Source organism: Pelmatolapia mariae, linkage group LG5 (assembly GCF_036321145.2).
Source record: "Pelmatolapia mariae isolate MD_Pm_ZW linkage group LG5, Pm_UMD_F_2, whole genome shotgun sequence".
In the NCBI taxonomy this organism is placed as follows: domain Eukaryota; kingdom Metazoa; phylum Chordata; class Actinopteri; order Cichliformes; family Cichlidae; genus Pelmatolapia; species Pelmatolapia mariae.
The window spans coordinates 14,917,162-14,940,183 of NC_086231.1; the positions used below are offsets into that span (position 1 = coordinate 14,917,162).

A 23,022-nucleotide genomic window follows, 5' to 3' on the forward strand; every position below is an offset into this window, starting at 1 on the left:
ATTGGTAATTTCATTAACACCAAAGCAGCTGAAACTGATGAACAACCCCTCTGCTACTTAAATTATCAGATCAATGTCCAAGAAGTTATATTGACTTGTCACTATACTATGAATAAAAAGTGTTCCTGTCATGTTTTTGAGCAGTGTACATCAAGGAACCCAAACAAGTTCCTCATCAGGTCAAGGCTCCACAGTCTATTTACACCTACAGTCCACTGACCACCTTTTCAGTGATGAGAATGTGCACATCCTGGACAGAGAGGACCGCTGGAGTAAAGAAAGCCATCTATGTAAAAAGTAAAAACCCATCTCTGAACCAGTGAGGGGGGCTTGTACATCTTCCACCACAATGCTGTAATTGCAGCCATTTCCCGGCTTTCTGTGAATGACTGCTCATGGACATTGATCGATGGTCATAGCAATTTGCATATTAACGATCATGAAACTGAGCTCACAGCCTATTGTTAGTCAATGGACATTATGCAAAAGTACTTTTCAAAGGTATAGGAAAGCTGCAGTCAGCTGAGACTGAAAAAGTCACTTAGATGGGAAATATTTCTCTCACAGATGTTAGAACATTGTGGGATTTCCTTCCAGAGCATGCATTAAGACACTCCAGCTTAGTCCACTACTGCGAATTAATGTTAACCGTGCAGTGCTCATTACAACCTCAGAATAGCATGACATCATTTTCGTTCACTTGCTGTAAAAAAATATTCTCAGTATGAAATAATCAGATCATGTACAGATAAAACGACTGCTCAAATAACAATGACGCATTGGACATATTTCAAAACGAAACTCACGTTTTTCCTCTCAGCTCTTTTTCACTATAAAATACGTTTATTATAAATATACATTTATTTCCGACTGGAAAATACAGAAACTGTATCTTTAGAAAGCAAGAGACACCGTGTGCTAAACTACATTTGGTGTGTCTGTTTGTATTTCTTGAACTTGTTTGCATTTCAAATGAACTGCCATACCAGAAACAGTCCCGTTTATGCTCGCCCCCCTGCTGCAGAGCTGCCTCGATGGCTGGAGTACTTGTCCATATCAAAGCATGAACAAGCAGGATGTGCAGGAATAAAGGGTACATTGTGTGCAGGCGGGATCTCACTGCGGGACGATTGGACATTGTGAATGAAGGCGGTCAAGGCATTATCTACCTGCACATAGATAAATCTCCTTTCCTTTGACTCTCCATCAGGGTAACTGATGTACAGCTTGATGTTGAATCCAGTACAGCCCATAGTAAAATCAGAATTCCAGGAAATTACAGCAGGTTCTCCTTTAAAGCAGGACTATGTCCCTATGTGCGGCTGATATGCAGGGACCGTTTACAAAGTGCAACACTGAACAAATATTCGACATACAAATTCATGACTTTCCTGTCACTGCTCCCAAAATCACTTCATACTTTAATCACTGTACTAACATGCTGCCGTATAATTTAGTGTATTTTTTTTAAATATCCAGAACTATTCCAGTAACACAGTAAACAGTTACGTAAAATCCCCCTTTAGTCTGTCCACAATTTGCAACATCAGGGGTGGAGGTGGGGGTGGATTAATCGCAATAGATGGCTGAATCATTTTCTGTGAATTTCTTTCCAACCTGAAAGAAAAGAGAAGAAATAGTTTTAATACATTTTTCATTTTTCCTGTGAAGTTGTCATCTTTACCACAAATTGGCAACTTTTTCATAAACATTTTCCCTTAGTATGAAGCACTGTTGCTTCATACTAGTATGAAGCACTGTTGCTTCATACTAGGTCCTGTGTTCGAGAAGTCTGCGTGGGTCCCACAGCTTCCTTCCACACAGTACAAAGAAATGCAATGCTAGGCTAAATGGTGATTCTACATCGTTCATAGGTGTGAATGGCTGTCTCTATGTTTGTCTGCCCTGCGATTGACTGACCTGTCTGTAGAATGCACTCCTTATGGCAGCCCCCCCTCCCCGACCCTGACTTAGATCCGTCAGGGTCGATTAATTTGGACACGTTTTTCCTCATAAACATGCCGGTTTATTTAAGGTTTTTTTTGTCTTTTCTTTTCTTTTTTGTGTAAAATTTCCATTTTTGTATATTTGTTTCTTATAAATGTTTTTATTTATTGCAATAAATTTATTTATTTATTTATTGCAGATATATGACTTTATTCACTCTCCTCTCTGCTCGGCTTCTTATTTTCCCTTTCAGTGGCCCTTTATAGCACCATTTTGTGCTACACCGTGGAAAAACATCGTGGGAACTGTCGCAGTTTTAGGCTCGAGGCTTTGTCCTCTCTGAACCCTGACATGTTTTATTTTACCGTTTATTTACCCATCGCTGTTCTGCGTCCGCTGAAACCGTAATGAAACTGTGGGGATGGGGTTCATTTTCCAGAAGATGGCAGCATTGAGATAACCAGGTGCAGCTAAATCTCAGTGAAGAAGATCTGCGCCCACAGGAAGCATGGTGCGGGTTGAGTGTTGCTCCGACTCCCTCCGCTGCGGGATTAGGAGGTAACATCGGTGTCATCGCGGGACTGCAGCCGAGACGAGGTGCCGGAGTGACGGTTGAGGAGAGACTCGTCCATAATGTCCAAAATACATACAATGGACGACAGCAGCCTGCCCCGGAGGGAAGCAGGTCGTCCGAGGAGGGTGTCTGCTGCTGCGGAGCTTGGAGCTAATGTTAGCCTGCAAGATGGCGAGGTGATCGACCTAACCCCTTCCAGAGAAAGTCAGCCTGGAGCGGACAGACCAGGCGCTGCTGGCGGGAGGATGGAGAGGAGGAACTCGGCACCTCACGTAGTCCATAAGAGGCATATGCCCAAGGAGCCCTACAAGTTCCACATACCGAAGAAAACTGAGGAGAAGAAAGGTGGGCCATTGTGTTTGTATATTAGTAAAATTACACCATAGCATTCAGGACTTCTTTGTGCTAATTTGTTTAGATTCTTTTTACACCTGAAACACTGCCCTGAACCTGAGTTAGCAACGGGGAAGTTCCATTATCGGACGTGCGAGTATCAATTCGAAAACGTTGTTTTCTCTTCTTACATCGCACAACATGACGGTTGTGTACACAAATGTGTATTTCATATGTCCAGCCCTACTGTCACCATCAGTTTTACGTGTATCAAACTCCGTACAAGCTCCAGTGTGTTTGAGGACACGGTTAGGGTGAGTGAGGGATGCTAGGAGTTAGCGTCACCAGCCAGTTAACATTAATTACATGCTTGTAAGTGCAACAGGTGTTTATTTTTTCACTTTATAGATGATTTTAGGCTGTTTGTGAGTGAAAGTAAATATCCACCCATTCATGTACGAAATTTTAAGCTGCATTTCACCTTTATGTTGACATTAGCTTCTCCTAACGAGGGTTAGCTAAAGCGAGGTAACCGCCTCCTTGTTTACATTTCAGTTATAAGTGTCCAAGTGCTCACATGTACTTTGCGCTTTCTGCTCTTGTGTTTATGGCTATTGTTATCGTGTCGACCCTAAAATGTGATATTGAGGACATTTTTGGCGCTTTTTACAATGTCTACTATAAGATTAAGGCTAAAAGTTAAATGAGCTTTGAGATAAAGTTTGGTGTTGTGCTTTTTAGGGATTGTTGGTAGGTCAGAAAGATGTAAGCCTGAGGCTATGGTGATTTTATTTTTGCCATGATTAGCACCAACCAAAACAATGTCATTGCATATATATCCCCCATGTACTCCATGCAACCCCCTATCCTATCCTATCCTATCCTGTCGTACTCAAACTGTTATGTTCCTTGGTACCTTCCAAGCAGTCTTTCCAAGCCTAATAGACCACTCCTACTGAGAAAGCCTCCTTTAGTTCAAGAGAAATCTTAGTTATTTTATTTTTCCTCCTTTGCATGCACCGTTTAACAAACAAAGTTAATAACCACCATGCTGAAGATTATAGGGGTTTTTTGAAGCAGTAAATTCAAAGATAGCCAGGCTATGCTGACATCTTGTTGTATCTTCTTTATGTGTTATAGCTGTCTGAGACCACAATTTGAAACTACCACCACATCTTTTTGGCTTGTGTTTGAATATTTTGTCTCAACCCCGGTGTTGTAGCTGTGGAGCGCACAAATATGTTGTGGGTTACTGGGGGCATTAGCTCTTTTTGTTAAATCACACATTAGTGTTTGATGCTCCAGCTGAGCCCTCTCCACTCTGAGGGAGGCAGCTGCTACAGGTTTTTCCTGTTCTCCTGAGAATCTGGCTAAAACAAGAAAAAAAAAAAAAACAGCATCTGTCCTGTTGTAATTAAGCCAGTCTGTCAAATATTTCTGTGGGCCTCCTCATTAGGAGCCTTGATGCTGAAAGCGGCATAAAGGGTGGGGCATATTGGTGGCGTTATTTCAAATTTTACAATTTTGTCTGACATACGTGATCAGCAGGGTTACTGACAAGCACAGTAATATTCTGTACAAGCTCAAGTTAAAGTCCTGTTATTTGACTTGAGTTTATGGCCCTTCTAGAGGCAAGTGTGTTATTGTCAGTGATGACCAGGACTCACCAGGGAACCTGAAGATAAGGTTGAAAGTGCTCCCCCCCCAGCTCGTTATATGCCTGTTACACATACACAAAGCAAGGCATCAGGTTCAGTTACCTGCAAACTAGGGCTGTCATGATATCAGCTTTTCACGGAATTAATATTGTGGCCCATTGCTTACTAAATCTGGCCCCTGATCTCTTCCTCTGTGGACACCCCATAAGAAGTTACATCATCAACTACTTGTCCAGTGGAAGAAAATGTTATGTTGAACAGAGAACACTGCAAACAGCCAAACACACCTGTTTCTTGCTACGAAATAATGAAACAGTGTAAATGTATATATGTAAAGTATAAAGGTAAAATGGATTCATCATTCTGAGGGATTATTTGTGAAAGTGGTTTTTATTGGCTCTAATCTCTCCTGTCTTTCTTGCAGCTCTGTTCCAGTATGTCTCCACTGAGTCCAGGGAGTATGAAGACATGATGACTATCCTGACCTCCAGCTACATCGACACTAACTCTGCTGGCTGCTTTACGTACTCCATACCTCGGCTTGTCTACAGTGAGCTGCTGGAGAAAGAGGTGAGAGATAAACAAGTCAGAGTTGTGAATTTATTAAACGACTAAATGGGAGGGAGGGGGAAATCAAGATCGCCGTGGGTAACGTGCAGGGCCTACTTTACTTGCAGGTTGTGACCACACGTCTTTGCTGGGATGGTCTGGTCAAGTGGTTTTGTAACAGTTTACTTACATTGTGGGCAACACAGATGATAATACTTAAAACAAAGAAAAATATTGTCTCACCTTTCTTTCCATATAAAGAAGTTTAACTACGCATTTAATCCTTGATATATCTTAAGACAACTAACTGCAATGTAAATCTTACTTTTATAATGCAGAAAAACTGTGTTGTGATGCAGCTGTAGTATTAAAAAAAAGAAAGCCTGATGCCACAGCTCTTTGCGCTTATACTTTAAGAAATGTGTTAAAAGTACTTGCGGCTCACTGCCTGGAATATAAAATAAAAAAACGGAAATCTTTTTAGTCAAAGAAAATGTCTTTTTTAATGCAAACCGCCTCTTAAAAAATCAAATTCTGTAGTAAATATTGAAAAAAAAAAAGAAAAAGGAATTTGTATGTTATTTTAAGGAATGCTGACAGTAGACAGCAGCTCATTTTATGCCCCTTAGTGGTTCATCATTTACTTACAGGCTGTAGGTGATGTCTTTGTCAGAAAGAACATTATAAAACGAACACAAGTTTTAACATTTTCAAAAGCTTTGCCGTGGGTTGGATTGGACGATTTGGTGTGCTGATTTTGGTTTCAGGGCCTTATGTTGAAACCGCTGGTGTACTCTGACATGGCCTATATGTGACTATTCATTTTCTAGATCAAAGTATCACAAAACCACTCTGCTGTCTTCTGTTTTTTTAACACCTTGCTTGGGTAGATAACTTCCTTTCCATGAGAGAGTAAAGAGCAGTCATAAGCAAGCCTCAGCTGGTAGTTGGTGACTTAACTTCTTATGGGGCGTCCACACAGGAAGAGAACAGGGGCCAGATTTAGTAAGCAATGCAAATTAGTGTGATGCCACATAAATTATGCCAGTATTACTTAGCTGTAGATCCTGTTAACACATCTGTCAGCTAGGGCGGTGAATGAACAGACATTGTCACAGTACAGTAAGCAGTATAACTGATTCGATTTTAGGAAGAAAAAAAAAGTAATTTTAATCCTGAACTCTGAAATCATATATTTCAGTATTAAAGGAAGTAAAAGGAGATGTTAAAGGAGATTTATCGACAAGCTAATGTAGAAAGTTAAAACAGAATCAGTTCTTATTTTGTGTATTCTGCTCTGTGTCTTTGTCTTGCACAGTCACGCAAAATAGATTGTTCATTTTTTTTTTTTTTTTTTTTAATTTTCCTGGTTAAATAAATAAAAGAAATTAAATAGAAATATCTCAGATTTATCTCTAATGGTGATTGGGGTACCATGGACATGTGCAAGTGTCAGTGCAGTGCTCAGGAAATGAACAAATTAATATTTCATTCAATAAAAACTACTGTTTATTTACATTGAAATGAGCTGAACACATTTGAATGTATTGCCTGTACAGTGCATGGTAGAGCAGCTATTTCAGAGGCTATGTTTGTGTTGTGAGAAAATTTAGGTCTTGGAGTAAGAATTATGAATTGGATAGGTTTGTCATTAGGAAAAGCTGTTTAGAGAGATGATATTGTTTGTTTAGTGATAATTGTACTGATAGTTTTTGTGTGTGTTTGTGTTTATGATTGATCACATTATTCGTGTGTGTGTGTGTGTTTTTAAGTTTGTGGAAAAAAGGAAGGAGATGAAGGCAGAGGGGAGGACCGATAAGGAGCTGGAGGAGTGCTACTGTTTCCTGTTGACAGACACTCAAAAGGTAGGAGTGACACTGAGCTATTGGTTCGGTTAACAGTGGTTTTGTTTGTTTTGGCCTTTATCCAGAAACATAGTCAATTTACATAGTTGATTTACTTAAGGGAAGTATGTATTTCTTAGAAGATTTCTTCTTAAGAAATGAGTTTACAGGGAAAAGACACTGATTGTAGTTGTTCTTAGAAAACTGAATGACTGTGTTTTCTGTGTAAAATAACTGGGGTCACACCAATAAACCATGTCCTTTAAGACTGAGCTTTCATCATATCTGTGATCTAACTTGTGTTTTGTTTATTGTTTTAGCTTCCCCTGCTCTGTGAGAAGGGACTGTTTGTGGGTCAAAGCTGGATCACAGTGTTGGGAAACCCCAGTAAAGGTAATAGTGCATAAATGATCTACATATTGAGTTATTGCATGCTAAAAGGAGAAGTCGCAACAAGCTGATATTGAATTTATTTTGCTGAATCAGCTTTCCAATAAATATACAGTTGTGCCTTGACTTATGAGTTTAATTCGTTCTGTGACGGAGCTTATAACTCAAATTACTCGTATGCCAAATCAGTTTTCTCCATTGAGATAAATGAAATGCCATTAATCCGTTCCAGGCCCCCCCAAAACGACGCCTCCGGATGGTTGGAAAAACAAAGGTTTGCAAAATAAATGCAAGAACAACACTGATGCTTCCACTGCCAGATAACCGCATAAAGTGAACGAGTGAGACACGATTTGCTCGGCAGATGTTGCGTTGTTCACTGTGGCGTTCGCTATGCCAAATAGTGGTGGGGTATTCAAAAGTGGCTTGTAGCCCAAATTTCAGCTCTCAACTCAAAATCGTACAAGAGACTGGGCGTATCTCGAAAAACTTGTTAGTTGCGGCACTCTAAAGTCAGGGTACCACTTTAATAATAATTCTTTAAGTAGTAATTTTATTACTTTGTGTGTGTGTGTGTGTGTGTCTGCATATGTTCTTAGGAGTGTATCTGTCAAGGTACTCAGACCTGCTACAGATGAGTTCCTTAACACCAGGAACCACGGGGGAGATTGTCATTTTCAAAGTGATGAAGGTAAGTTACAGGGTTCATATGTGTGTGGAAAAGCTGAGAATGGTCAAGGAATTTTACAAACCTCTAAAAATGTTGGAAAGTTCAATAAATCCACAAAGTCTTGGAAAAGTCATGGAAATATGCTTCACAAGTACTTCTGTAATAGAGTATTTTTGATTCAGGTAAAATTGGTCAAATAATTATATTTTGTGTAAAATCTATCACTTTACTCAGCATCATGTTATTCTCTGTTTAGACCCCAGCATGAACTGAAGCCTGCACTTTGAGGACAATTGCACAAATACTAAAATAATGCTTCATTAATGTCTTGCTGCATTTATAAAAGCACAAAGTAAGAGCAGAGAAAAGCAAGGACATGAGACATGCAAATTGTTGATTTTGTAGAAGGGATAGTCATCGTCATTAGTCATCATTTTGAATATTCAAAATATTAAAAAAAAAACCTCAAGCAATTTAAGCTGCTGTTTTTTAAAGTACATAGTTTCTCTTTCATTGACCAACACTTAGAGGATATAACAGAAAACTGCAGTACTGAATCAGTGATGTAAGTCAAGAACAGAGTTTGTGAGGCAAGCTTTCTTGTAATTATCGATTTGATTACTTATTTTATGTTTCTTGTGTTTTATTGATTGCTGACTTGTGACTGTGGACATGTCATTTGTTAGATGGCTCACTCTGTAGACATTTAAATACTACAGCTGTGAAATAAAGAGTAAATTATTTGGGCCACAGCCAGAAACTGGCCCAACTAGAACTGCAGCTCTGAGGTTTGATGATATCAACTAATCCCACCTTCGACTAATCTGCATCGGCGATGCTAATTTAAATTAGAGGTGGGTTTTGATAACCGATTTTCCGATTAAAATCGTTTTTAGCTTGAATAAAGCGATATCGATTCATTAAAATCCTGAATTGATTTTTAAATATAAATGTATTTTTCTGAATCGCCAGAATCTCAGGTTAAACATCACAAAACTATTTTGACAACCACCAAACAGTTAAAACAGCAAATGAACGCAGGTAAACGGATTCCGCAAAAAGACGTAAACACAAAGCGCGGACCTGACGCATTAGAATCTGTGAGCCCTGACGGCGTGTACGCGCCATCGGGTGAGAAAGCCGACAGCACACTGATTCTGATAAATCTGATAAATCTTTGTTGTTAAACTCAATACGTAGCGGTAGAAATGATTGTAATCTGCAGTGGAATTCTTTGTTTGGTGTTTTAGGGAAAAGTCAAGAGCATCTATGAAAACATGAAAAACCTTCTAGATCCAACGCCTCGCTTTGACAGCCATATTTCCAAGAACGCCAGCAAAGTCACCTCGCTGAACTCATACCGCGCATTTGAACTCACACAGGTAAATACACTCAAACACAGAGGAAAAAAAAACTGTGACACTAAGATCCCTGGACACAGAAATGGACAACTTACTCTGGGACAAACATAATGTTGATGCACTTACACATTTTATCTGTTCTACACTGAAAATTGTTTCAGTGCTTTGAGATGTTTTATAGTCAACATGAGTCTTTCAGTTGGTTCTGGCGGTGTTATTGGGGTCCGGTTTGTGTTTGGCAGGAATTGCATGCCTGAATTTAACTTTAAAAACAATATTCAGAGAGGTATGTGTGGAAATGACTCAGCTGTTGAAAAAGCAGACATAAAATTACACGTCTGTCAATATTTTTTTTTTGTTTTAAATTGAACAAAATCACATGAAAATGATCTTTTAGCTTCAGATGGTTTATTCGCTAAAACAGATTTTCTGGTTAAAATGTTTTTGTTTGATGTTCAAATTTTCAGTTTCCATATTTGTATTAGGAGTGACCTGAAAAATAAATTTTCCATGGTTGGGTTAGGGCTCATATTTAATGTGTGTGTGAATTTCATTTCATGGGTCAGTGTTGTCTCAAATGGAACATGTCAGGCTGTACACTCACACAAATGACAGTTGCAGTATTTGACTCTGGTTGTTGTGATTGCCACCTCATTTTGTCAAAAACTTGTTGTCCCATCTATGCACCCATTCATCTGTTTTGGGTGGATCATTGCCAACATGTCTGCACTAACTCTGGATACCTAAACCCTTTGCAAACTGATATAAATGTGCGACCAAAAATCTCACTAAAGACGCTGGAGCCACCTCAACTTGCTCCTTTCAACATGGAGGAGCAGCCATGCTATGCTGAGCAGCTCCCGAAGGAGCATAGAGAGGTGCTCCGTTTGGAGCAGGAGGCTCATATCTGGTATATCCGTGATCCCATTTTGGCCCTCTTTCGAATTTTGTCTTTCTCCCCCACAACATGCCTGGAAAATAAAAATCTGTTCTATCTGCTGGTGAGGATATGTTGTCAGCGCTAATGGTGACATTGTGATCAGTGCATATGACTTTTACTAGCTGGAATTAATTTGACAGCACCAAGATGGTGACCGCTAATCATTGTGTGGATGCTTTATGCATCCACACTATTGTTTTCCTGTTTCTCTTTATTCTTTATACTTTATTCTTGTTGCTTCCGTACACTTTTTGGCACTTAACTACTTCCACAATTTTCAGCCGATTTTCACCGTTCAAATTTTAAACTATTCTGCTAATTTTTCCCTTTCCGGCTATATCTTTTGGTATTTTATACTATTATACTTTTTAAAATATTAAGCTTTTTCCTTTAATTTGTCCCATTGGAAATGAATGGGAAACTTCTGCAATTCTGCTAAAACTTTCTTTTTTTTGAGACTTAACTACTTCCTCATATTTTCACCTAGAACAACCATTCAAACTTTAAAATGTTCTCAAATTATTGGGCTATTCATGTATAAATCAGCTTTTTTAAATCTTTTACCGTTTTAATTTTATCACTTTTAAAGTTTTGAGTTGCAAAATTTTGATTTTTCACAAAATACATGCGTTGTTATGGTTGCTATGGTCTTGGCTTCCAGTGTGACACTGAAGGTTTTGCAGTCTTCTCTTCATGTCCGAACAACTTCTTGCTACTCGCTCAATTTTCACTCAACCCACACAAATTATACATCAAAACGTAGGTATTTTTGCTGGCTTTCAGAAAATGTCACTGTCATTGTTGTGGGATTCATAGAATTTTGCCAAATCCCCTCAGACCAACACAAGCTCGGAAAAGTCTCCATACAAAGTCAATGGAGAGTTTGCTCAAAATCACCGCTTGATTTCTGTCATGAGAGGCATATTCGAATCGTCATATCTCCTTAACGAAGCGAAGTTAAAACATGAGGCTTGTCCCAGTATATCTTCAGACACTCCTGACGCTCACAATTCATGAATTTGTTTCTCACCTATTACCGTTCTGAAATAAGTTAGACTTGTTTGAGGGTAGGAAATTCGTCCTTTGCTCAGTTTTCTTCAGATTTCAAACTCTGGAAATGAACCACTTTTTTCTCTCGTCATAACTTTTTGTTGGATTTCCACAGAGACCTGAAAATTTCCATGACTGTTCACCAAAGCCTGCTGTCTCTTACGGTGAAAGAATGATATCGATACTCCAAATAGATTTAGAGTTACAAAGCTTTGTTCGAGGGCAAGTCAGGGCAGTTTTCTCTTCGCCTCTACTCAGTTATGGTGCATTAGAAGTCAAATAACTTTAATAATTCATATTTTAATGATAAATTGTCAACACTTTAAGATTCCCCCATCTCTTCTGAACAAAACGGTGTAAGAATGACTGTTCTAGCCCCTATGGTTAGGAAATTATGGCCATTTGTTTGAGGGGAGTCCTGACTATGAGAAATAGACTGCAGAAATCCTGTCTCTGTGCTGCGTGTGTGTAAAAAGAGGTGCACCTGTTTTGGCGGGAAAAAGCACACAGCCTCTCTGATTGGTGGATTCAAATTTAGCAGCTCCCAGGCTGCTTGACTGACCTAGAAACTTGGTTTTCTCCCCCTGTGTGTGTGTGTGTGTGTGTGTGTGTGTGTGTGTGTGTGTGTGTGAGAGAGAGAGAGAGAGAGACAGAGAGAGCCTTTTTATGGGAGCATCTTATTGTATGATTTTAATTCAATATATTTAGACTGGTTGACTGAATTTGATCCTGTGTGTCTCTCTGTGCTTGTATGTTTCTATATTTGTCCATCTTTGTGATTGTATTACTGTTATACCTTTTTTACAGATTTTGTTTCATTTAACAATTACATTTGAGGGACCCTTAGCATGTTCAGCATTTGTTCAGCTGTCCATTTTGCTTTTCCAATTTTTGTATTTAACTTATTACTATTGTGCTAAGTCATAGCATTTCTGCTGATTTACAGTATTTGTGCTAAATACAGCATTTCTGCTAAATCATACTATTTCTGCTATTTTATAGGATTTGTACTTAATATAATATTTCTGCTTAATTATAGTATTTCTGCCATTTTATAGTATTTGTGCTAAAACATAGTATTTCTACTAAATGCAGTATTTCTGGGTAATCATTGTATTTCTATATATTTCTGCCAGGTCCCCAGGGAGTCAGTCCTCTGTAAGGACTGTAATATTCAAACTTACCTATCAGGACCTGGACGGCTTCCCAGCCAGCCAATCATATCTGAGCCCTGGCACATTCAAATTTGCATATTGGGGCCTTCATGGCTTCTAAGACAACCAATCATATCTGAGCCCTGGCACATTCAAATTTGCATATTGGGGCCTTCATGGCTTCTAAGACAACCAATCATCTATGTCATATATCTTTAATATTTCATATTTGTATTTTAAATGGTCAACATTTCAAGATTCCCCCATGTCTTCTGAACAAAACGGTGTAAGAATGACTGTTCTAGCCCCTACGGTTAGGAAATTATGGCCATTTGTTTGAGGGGAAACCTGACTATGAAAAATAGACTGCAGAAATCCTGTCTCTGTGCTGCGTGTGTGTAAAAAGAGGTGCACCTGTTTTGGCGGGAAAAGTGCACAGCCTCTCTGATTGGTGGATTCAAATTTAGCAGCTCCCAGGCTGCTTGACTGACCTAGAAACTTGATTTTCTCTCCCTGTGTGTGTGTGTGTGTGTGTGTGTGTGTGTGTGTGTGTGTGTGTGTGTGTGACACAGAGAGAGAGAGAGAGCCTTTTTATGTGAGCATCTTATTGTATGATTTTAATTCAATATATTTAGACTGGTTGACTGAATTTGATCCTGTGTGTGTCTCTCTGTGCTTGTATGTTTCTATATTTGTCCATCTTTGTGGTTGTGTGACTGTTATACTTTTTTTTTTTACAGATTTTTTTTCATTTAACAATTACATTTGAGGGACCCTTAGCATGTTCAGCATTTGTTCAGCTGTCCATTTACTTTTCCAATTTTTCTATTTAACTTATTACTATTGTGCTAAGTCATAGCATTGCTGCTACTTTTCAGCATTTGTGCTAAATACAGCATTTCTGCTAAATCATACTTTTTCTGCTTTTTTATGAGATTTGTGCTAAATAGAGCATTTCTGCTAAATCCTACTATTTCTGCTGTTTTATGAGATTTGTACTAAATACAGCATTTCTGCTAAATCATACTATTTCTGCTATTTTATAAGATTTGTTCTAAATACTGCATTTCTGCTAAATCATACTCTTTCTGCTTTTTTATGAGATTTGTGCTAAATAGAGCATTTCTGCTAAATCATACTATTTCTGCTATTTTATGAGATTTGTGCTAAATATTTCATTTCTGCTAAATCATACTATTTCTGCTTTTTATGAGATTTGTGCTAAATACAGCATTTCTGGTAAATCAAAATATTTCTGCTAAGTTCTGCTATGCTATTGTATTTCTGCCAGATATTATCTTTCCTCTAAGATATTACAGTTCTGCTAAGTTACTACATTTCAGCAAAGTTCCTTTGCTTCTGCAAAGTTTTTACAATTTCTGCAACTTTTCAGCTTTTTCAGCTAGTTTCAGCAGACAGCTTCAGCGTTCCAGCATCCACACTGCATTTTCGCAGGAAATGCAAATTTTTCTAGTTATTATTCAAATTATTATTCAGGTGTTTGTAGTGAGATTCATTTAGTTTGTTAATACTTGTTGTTGTGAATCTACTTGTAGGCAGTGCAAGTATAGACACAGCATGTGTATATGTGGAAAAAGTACTGACATATGATGCAATTAACGGCTGGTTATTGAAGAGGAAAATAAGCGTTTGGGAACCTTGCGAGTCTTTTAAAGAAGCAATGACTGCTTTAAACACCACCGTTTTCTTGATTATTCCAGCAATACTTCTACGAGTATTCATTTGACGAGCTGCGAGAGCGACCTCGCCAGGTGTGCCCGTACGCTGTGGTCTCCTTCCAGCTTAAAGGAAAAGACTCTCCTCTTCCCAGTGCACCTCTAGCACCCATCAGGTATGTGACACATTTAAATTGATGCTATTCTAGCGAGATAACACCTAAAGAGAGTGTTTGCAGGAAGAAACAGCCAGAGCAGCTTCAGTAATAAACTTTAGAAATGGAGTCTTTTAATGAATGTGCTCTTGTTTTGTTTTTTTTTATATTTTATTCCATAAAAGTCTGACGGACATTTTAGACATGTAGGAATCAACAATGGTTCTGAGTTTTAACCTCCATCTCTGTGCCAAAACTGACATGAAGTTTGTAATTTGTGTTTGGTGGGCAGGTCGAACAGTCAGTCAGCAGAGGGGAGTAAAGGTGAGCACTGGTCCCACTGGTCGATGTAATCACACCTGAATGTGAAAGGTCACCTACACCGCTTGGATATAAAATACAATAGGAAGCTCTGTGTTTTGTTTTTTTTTCAGTCTTGCTCTGGTGCTGATGAGGTTTTATTTTTCTCCCACAGAGCGTGCTCAGTTCACAGTGTGGACTGGAGACCTAGTGAAAGGCGACCGAGTGCTCTTTCAGATCTCGCTCTGTTCCCTGTCTCCTCCCTTCCTACCCCACAAACTGTGAGTACTGAGCTGACCTTTAGGCTGTTTAAAGCAGTGGTTTTCAAACTGTGGGTCATGGAGTTCCTGTAGGTGGGGTGTGGATGACCAGAAAAGACATTAGTTTGCTGACTTACTGACCAATATTTGTGACTCCTCTTTATTGTTTAAAGATGGATCAAAATCTAAAGTGGGTTTTAGATAGACTTGAATGATATAATCAGCTACTTCTGATGTGAGTCTCCCATCCTGCACGTGAACTCCACCATCTTGGACCACAGCTAGCGAGAGTTGAGTTTGGTCTAGTGAAACATAAAATGTTAGTGTGGATATGCTGCAGATGGGCAAGATGGAGTATATTCGATTCCATAGATCCTTTCTATCTAAGCTGAATGAGAACCACCACATCAGCACCCTGGCTAACAAGCCCGGAGGTAGGGCAAAACAAAAAAGGAAGGGCTGGGTATAGCCGGTTAGTTGTTACTGAATTTTAAAAATAAGACTGAGGATATTGTCCACTGCTAAAGTGCTTATGACGTTTTTCTCTCAGACAGATGGAAAAAATAAAAAGCGAGTCACTGAAAAATAATTAGTACATCTCAGCAGTCTGACTGGGTAAAGTGTAAGCATGGGAAACACTGGATGGGGGGTGTTTCTTTGAGTGGGGGGAAAAATAAAAAATGTTGAGAAAAGGTTTCAACTAAAATGAAAACACACACAGACATATTTCATCAACACCTCGAAAGCTTACCTGGCTTAGCTGACTAAATTCCGTTGTTGGTGTCCATTTTTTCTGTGATGCATTGCGCTCAACTCTTTAGCTTAGCCTTAATAAAATAGCTTAGCAGCCTGCCTTTAATGATCTGTAATCCCTCACAGTATCATTTTTACTTTTACTTACTTCAAAAAAACTACATGCACATTTAAACAAATGCATCCTTAACATTTTAAAATAATTCGCTCTGTGTCCGTTTCTCCATGATCCTCCCTCAGACCAGAGAAGCTGGAAATTGGTCATTTGATGAGGCTCGACCAGGTGACCAACCTCCTCCCTGCCAGCCTGTTCTCCTATAACCTCTACAACAGCAGCCAGGAGGGTAAGATCACATTAATCCTCTTAGTGATGCCACGTTACACACCAGAAGTACAGTAACTTTAATGTTACATAAGATTCTGGTAATCACCCTTTCTGTAACAGCATTTTCACCCTCAGATATTGCCAAAAATATCCTTTCTTAGTTATATTTTCAAAATGCACGTGCATTGAAAGAGGAAGTGGATCGGACTTATTTTATATTTTCTTTTTGGTAGTTGTGAAGAACGGCTATTACTGCAGTCTTCTGGAAGTGATGGACAGAAATCGGTCTAAAACCAGCGTGACGAGACTGCTGCATGAGCTGGAGATAAAGCGAGTGGTGGGTTCTGCTTACTTTAATATCACAGAGGACTAGCAGATTCTCATGTACAGTGCATGGAAGCTATATATAGAAACTATATATCTGCCAGAGTCTTTGTTTACCTACAGAGAAAAGCAGGTTGCCTTTATTTGAAACGGCCTCACATCAAAGGCAGCTATTTCACTTTGATATCACAGATGAATAGATTGTGAAGTTCTGAGCCATGATCAGCTGACACTCTGTCCTGATACAGTGATTTTTACTTTATTTTTGAACTTTTACTTGGTGTAAAATGTATGTTAGACAGCAGTTGAATATTCTCGAGTTATCTTGTTATTATGCTGGTAGGGCAATAGTTTCTAATTAAGTGTCCCAGTAACTCATTTTTGACTTTTATTGTGATAAAACTACAAAAAGATTATAAACAATGCAAAATGATAAGTGGATTTGTGGAAACATTATTTTATCTTAAGAAGTTGTTTGTTGGTTGTTTTTTTTTTTTAGTTGTTTGGAGAATTATTTTCGTGCTTTGCATCACTATTGGAGTCTCAGAGATACTAAAAATTGTAAATATGTCCCACAGACAGCAGCAGTTTGAACTAAGTTTAGCAAGGAAGACAAAAATAAAATGTGAAGAATGACACGAAGTGTTGAGTACAAGTTGTCTTTTCTCTTTACAGGTTATAGTGACTCCGCTTATAGATAAAGGCTTTCTGTTCCTGTTGTCCAGTGTTCAGATGGCCACGCCCACAGGTAAGGCGTGGGACTGTGAGTTATACTGGTAAATTGTATGCAGGATAATATTTGGATAAAAATCAAGAGTAAAAATAAATAAACAGCATTTCTCACAATTCAGCGTTATCTTCTCATTCAAATCCAGGCAGTATCTAGCGCTGGTGGTATTTTCCCTGTCAGATCACTTCTCTGTCAGTCCCGTATTGACCCATTTCATGTTTGCTTCTGTAAATTGTTTTCTTTGCTAATTTCAAACTTGGGCGGATATCAGTTTTTATGTAAGACTGTTCCAGTCTTCATGTTTAGAGTCATTGCCAGCATTGGGTTTGAAGCACAAGCAAAAACATGCTCATTAATGTGTTTGATCCATCCCTCAGGCTGAGCATTCAACTTACTGTAACATCCTCTGATGGTCTCTGACGGAGAGTGTGAATGAAATGTGTCTTGAGGCCATCTCACCTCTTCTAAAATGATAGTAAAATACTGGATAATAACTTTGAAGGGGAGGTTGACCAAATAAAAAATCCTCTTTATAGGTGCTTTCAGCCCATTTCAGTACCTTAAAGGCAGATTTGGCACAATCCAACCCATAGTAGATTTATTCTTGTTTGAAGTAGTTAACCTTAATTTTATCACTGCTGTGAGTTTTCTCTACAAAGAAAATATTGGTAGATGTCAGTGAAATGTTCATGTACTATGTTTTTGCTGGTTGTATAATTAATTATGAATTTACTATACTGAAATGAGTAAGAGTGAGAGTGAGCTAATGTGTTTTCAGAGAGAGGAGAGAACTGGAAGAGGTGTCTTCAGGCATTGTTTGTTTTCCCAGAGACCAGAGATGTGTCCAAAACTGGTGAGTATCACCGTAAATGAGGGGCATTCATTTAATTTAGTTGCCTTTTGGTACAAAGTGAAGTTTAATATAGAAAAGAAAATAACAGGAGCATTAATAGTGTCCCTGAAAACTAATTTTTGATGAGCTAAATTAAATGGAGCCATAATACAAGCATTTTTAGTGTAACCACAGTTCACAGGACACTCAGCCTAAGTGTTAATACTGATCTTTGACTCTGCTGACAGGGTTAAACAGCTGAATCAACATTATTTTCAACCTAATGATGTTTTCCTTGTTTGTTTTTTTTCCTTGTAGCACCGCACTCTGCCTTCTCTTCCCATGATGCCTCTGAGTCTCAGACATCCGGTGCCGCAGTGATGTCACGGCTAAGTCAGTTTATCCCAGCAATGCATCATGCCCTGCTCAAAGTTCGTGCCAACCCCCCTCCTGAGCTGTCTGCTGGTGTGGAGCGCCAGGCACGGGAATACCTCATTGGCCTGAAAGACGGCAAGGTACGACCCAAATCTCTTGAAGCTGGCATCTTCAAATATCCACTTCCCCTGGGGACTGCAACATTTCTGTGTTTGCTCCCAAGGTTCGACAGTACCCAATGGGTGAGTACGATTCCCAGATGGATGACAAGGAAAAGTCGTTTGCTGCTCCCATACACCATCGGGTGAACTTGGAGGGCTACCTGCGCTCCTACCTGTACAGCCCCGCCTTCTACCTTCTATCAGCAGCTCGGGCCAGGCTGTTATTAGAGGCGCACTGTGGAATCGAGCAGCCGCAGCAGGAAGCAAGAGCCAGGAAGAGAGATGCAACAGAGAAGGAAGCGACAGGAAATACTAGGCACGGGCAGACCAACACACAAAAGGTGAACAGTCACACAAAAAAACATAACAGAGTAAGTCCTTAGTTAGTAAGTCCACTTGTACTGGTCATGTCCAGAAGTATTTGGACAGTGATACAGCTCTGTGCACCAATATTATTTATCTGAAACTGACTCAAGATGTTATTTTAATGGTATTGAAATTATTATATTGTAATTCAAGATGTTATTGAATTACAGACTTTCAGCCTTTAATTCAAGGGGTTTAATAGAAATATTATTGAATTTGCCTAAAAGTAAGTCAGTTGTTTTTTGGGTAAAAGGCTACATTTGGTAGCAGTTTATGGGTGCTCTTAATATCCCATTCCAGGCCAGAAAGCTCTGGGGAGTACTCTGGGTTAGATCAGTGTTGGAGACCTTCAGCAAGAACAACATAAATTATCACAGTCTTCTATTTTAATGAAATCCTGTTTCAGCCTCTTCATTTCCCCTCTTCATTCTCTCTCTGCTTCCCTTTGTGGTGGATGCCCGGTAACAAGTTGATGGAAAATTATGGCAAATATTTTTTTAAATATATTTTTTTTATATACTCATTGGCTTATTTCTCCTTGTTTCGTTCAGTTTCTTGAAGCAAACAAATAGGCATGTTGATTACATTGTGAATATTTACAAACGTTACACTTTTCAAAATTCTACATGAAGTCTTTAACTGTTTACCCCTTGAAATCCTGGAGTAACCCTTAAAGCTCTTTTCTGAGCTGCGTGGTTTCTGTTATATTTCAGCCTGCTTATGGAACCAACTGACTGTGTTTGCATCAGAAGTTAGTGAGGGTGGTCTCTGCCTACGCTGCTACCCTTGGAAAAACCCAGAAACTATTCTAATGGTAGTCAAACCAAAACTTTATTGATCTATAGTAAGAATACAGGCGAGGCTTTGTTGTTATCAATACTGTTAGAAAGGAGTACCTAATTCACTAGTTATTTTTAGTATAAATTTTTCTGATAACACTACTCAGTACGGGTAAAAAAACCCCAAATGCAGTCACATTTTCAGAGTTTTGGTGTTGAAAAGTACCATAGGTATCATTCTGCTGACATCCCCATTAGAGAATGTATATTCCTAATATGCTCTGGCTATGAGTAGAGGCTCTAATTCACCTGCTGTTCAGATATCATATCAGGTAGCTTCAGATAGCAGCAGGCTCAGAGGGAGAGGGAAGAATCAGAAATATAAATGAGGATTATTTAGATTTGTGAGTCATGTAAAGCTACTCCAGTAGAGTCCGGAAATAAAAATGCGGAGATTGAAATGTGCAAAATAATCCTGCAAAGCAAAATAAATCTCCTCGAGTCATTCACCTAAACTTAGACAAACAGAGCATACTTTTCACTTACCAGTGGTGAAACTGAGGGCTGAAGGACCCACAAACAAGCAGCAACTTAAAGTAGTAAAGACCTAACAGGAAATCTCAAGGGAGGACACTCAACTTGGTGGTTTCAGATTTAAGGCAGTTAAGTTGAAAGTCTGGTCAACACATTATTCGCAACTTGATGTCACAGTTTCAGTTTCACAGTTGCGTCTGAAATGAGAGCGAGAGACCCACAGTGGGTTTACTGAGGTAAAGTGACGGAAATTGTTTTTGTCCTATGGGGTTGATGAACTCATACCAGTGATGCTTGTTGCTCAGATGCAGCAGCTGATCGACCTTGTTTTGACCTGCAAGAGGAATGCAGAAAATGAGGTGAAGAGGGAGGAAGGAGGGGGGCTCCAGACTCCAGGGAGGAAGAGGAAGATGGAGCAGCAGGCGGCAGAGAGGGCTCTTAAATACCTGAAAGCATCCCAGGAACCCATAAGGCACAGCAAGATCCCAGGTGAGGAGATGGGAAAACCATGTCTGCTTTTTTGATATGACCTGATCCCAGGCTTCATGAAAATCAGCTTTCAGGTCCTCAAATGTAACCTCTAAAGTCATGAATGAATTTAAGTTTGGTAGCAAATCCTCATGAGTGAGTCATATTTGTACATTGATGCAACATCAAAGGAAGCTCTTTTTCTTTTGATGATTCTTTTTTGTCAAATTTCCCTCTAAATTTTCTTAAAAACACCAAAGATTGTTTGCTTTTCTCATTTTGTTAACAAGCTCACAATCATTGACTGATGACATGTTTTCTCTTTGGATGTGCCTCCTAAGTTGAAGGAAATCAAGTGTCCTTGTCTCCTGTCTCCTTCACGTCTGTGATTGGCTCATTGGGTTTGAGGGATGCTGATTTGAGAGAAGAGGGATCTGAACTTGCCGCCAAACTTCTGAGCCTGCTAACAAGTGAGTGGATACTCAGACAACATACTGAAACTTTCCATTCTTCCTGCCCTTCTTTTGGCTCCTTTGTTTAACCAGAATCTTTTAACTGTTTCCTTCTGTTATGGAGCAGCTTGCTGCTTACATCTTATTTCAGTTGATTTTTCTGCTCATTTCCAGGCCTCGACCAGGCTGCCAGAGGAACGGCTAATCAGAGCCTTTATGAGGCACAAGAAGATGGGCTGAGGGGGTCGTATCCATTTGATAGGCTGGCTACAAAACTAGGCCTGCCCACCAACTGTGACATTGATCTGAGAAAGCAGGATGAACTGGAGGTATTTTATGCTTATAGTATCTGTTCACAAAATTACTGTCTAGATCAGGGATGTCAAACATGCAGTCAGGCAGCCAGAACCTGTCTGCTGAAGGGTTCAAGTCAGCCTACTGGATTGCTTTGCAAAGTGCAAGAAATTCTCATTAAAGTGCACTTGTTAGTGTGTGGGTACCAGTGTTACACACATTTTTTACCTTCTGTTTCCTGGCAAATTTTTAGAGATGCCATGCGAGGGTTTTCTTTTACTTGTTTTTTTTTTTTTAATTTTATTTATAGTGAATAAAGCAAATACTGGACTGCTGAACAAAAAGCCTATTAAAACCTGAAGCATATCACAGCTGTGATACTGTTGTGTTTTCCTGTCAAGAGCCTTTAAGGGTCGTTTATAACATGATCTCAGTGGTTTTTAGAGTTTTCTTAGCATCTTAAGACCAACAAGAGATAAAGGAAGTTGATACCAGTGCAGTCACATAGGTTGTTATGTATTATTTCAATGTATTAGTCATCTTCTTGCCTGCTTTCTACTGGGATGCCTTCAGAACAGCTTAATTCTTCATGGAATCGATTCAACAAGGTGCTGGAAACATTCCTCAGCGATTTTGTCCACATTGACATCCACAAAGTGAATTTCCTATTCCAACACTTTACAAAGATGGTCCATTGATATCTGGTGAATATGGAGGCCATTTGAATAGAGTTGTCATGTTCAGGAAAGGAGTTTTAGATGATTTGAGATTTATGACATGGTGTGTTATCCTGCTGGAAGCAGCCATCAGCAGATTGGTTGTCTGAGGTCATACAGGGATGGACATGGTCAGCAGCAATACTCAGGAAGGCGGTTACTAACGTTTAAACAATGCTCAGTCGCTCCTAAGAGTCACAAAGTGTGCCAAGAACTATCCTCCATGCAGTTACACCAGTGATCCTTTCATGTTGTTTACACCAAATGTTGCAGCAGAAATCAAAAATTACTGGTTGGAAAATTGTTGTTATAAGGCTTCTCATCAACAGCTCCCATCACTGATCTGTTGTTTTTGGCACCCAGGTGGAAAAAGTCTGACTCAGCGAACCTAACAGACGGCTTTATCAAAGTTATTTAATGTTTACACTTAAATAATGAAAATAAGCAGCTGGAAATTAGCATTACCAATCCCTCTTATGAATATTAGTATCATTATCTTTTAATATTGTATCCCCAAACCAATGTTGTATTATTGTCTTATAAATATAAGTACTTGCATATTTACCTGCTACAAAGCTGCTTCTATTTGTATTACTTCTAAATAAAGCTCCCACTCTGGATAAGCTTCTTCCGGAAAGTGTCATAAAACATAACCATTTGAAATCGAGCAGGTGAGATTACAAAGTGTGTTTTCCTGTGTTTGTAGGAGCAGACGGCAGGTAGTGTCAGTAGTTTGGAGGGATTCAGTCCCAGCTCGCACAGCGGGGAGATGAATCACCACGGAGCAGCAGCTCGAGGAGGAAGAAGAGAGCTGGGGAGAAAAATGGAGTTTGATGAAGATGACGATGAGGAATATGAGATCCCGTGGGTCCTCATCCCCATAACAGGTGTGTCTGTCTGTTCAGTCAGACATCTGTACTCTAAAACAGACAGTGTGCATTTTACAATAATAAAAAAAAACAATCAGCAGTCATACCACACATTTAAATACTGTAGATTTTAATATGAAGAGTAAATTAAAGTCAGAATAAAACTCAAAAAACTAAAAAATG

The 23,022-nt window shown here is 39.1% G+C and overlaps 1 protein-coding gene across 2 annotated transcripts in view; it reads left to right on the forward strand.

Moving 5' to 3' along the window:
* Positions 1 to 2,365: 2,365 nt before the first annotated feature.
* The window catches only part of tasora (transcription activation suppressor a), a 32,713-nt gene continuing 12,056 nt past the window's right edge, over positions 2,366 to 23,022 (forward strand). For both annotated transcript variants that reach the window (XM_063473782.1, XM_063473783.1), the window contains exons 1-19: positions 2,366 to 2,866; positions 4,937 to 5,082; positions 6,834 to 6,926; positions 7,226 to 7,298; positions 7,895 to 7,986; positions 9,216 to 9,347; positions 14,192 to 14,322; positions 14,594 to 14,625; positions 14,777 to 14,882; positions 15,855 to 15,958; positions 16,173 to 16,276; positions 16,939 to 17,011; positions 17,772 to 17,846; positions 18,144 to 18,340; positions 18,424 to 18,702; positions 20,346 to 20,529; positions 20,850 to 20,978; positions 21,135 to 21,289; positions 22,677 to 22,857. In XM_063473782.1, coding sequence (XP_063329852.1) covers positions 2,581 to 2,866; positions 4,937 to 5,082; positions 6,834 to 6,926; positions 7,226 to 7,298; positions 7,895 to 7,986; positions 9,216 to 9,347; positions 14,192 to 14,322; positions 14,594 to 14,625; positions 14,777 to 14,882; positions 15,855 to 15,958; positions 16,173 to 16,276; positions 16,939 to 17,011; positions 17,772 to 17,846; positions 18,144 to 18,340; positions 18,424 to 18,702; positions 20,346 to 20,529; positions 20,850 to 20,978; positions 21,135 to 21,289; positions 22,677 to 22,857 — 2,572 coding nt within the window. In that variant the 5' untranslated portion in view covers positions 2,366 to 2,580. The remainder of the gene's footprint in view (positions 2,867 to 4,936; positions 5,083 to 6,833; positions 6,927 to 7,225; positions 7,299 to 7,894; positions 7,987 to 9,215; positions 9,348 to 14,191; positions 14,323 to 14,593; positions 14,626 to 14,776; positions 14,883 to 15,854; positions 15,959 to 16,172; positions 16,277 to 16,938; positions 17,012 to 17,771; positions 17,847 to 18,143; positions 18,341 to 18,423; positions 18,703 to 20,345; positions 20,530 to 20,849; positions 20,979 to 21,134; positions 21,290 to 22,676; positions 22,858 to 23,022) is intronic.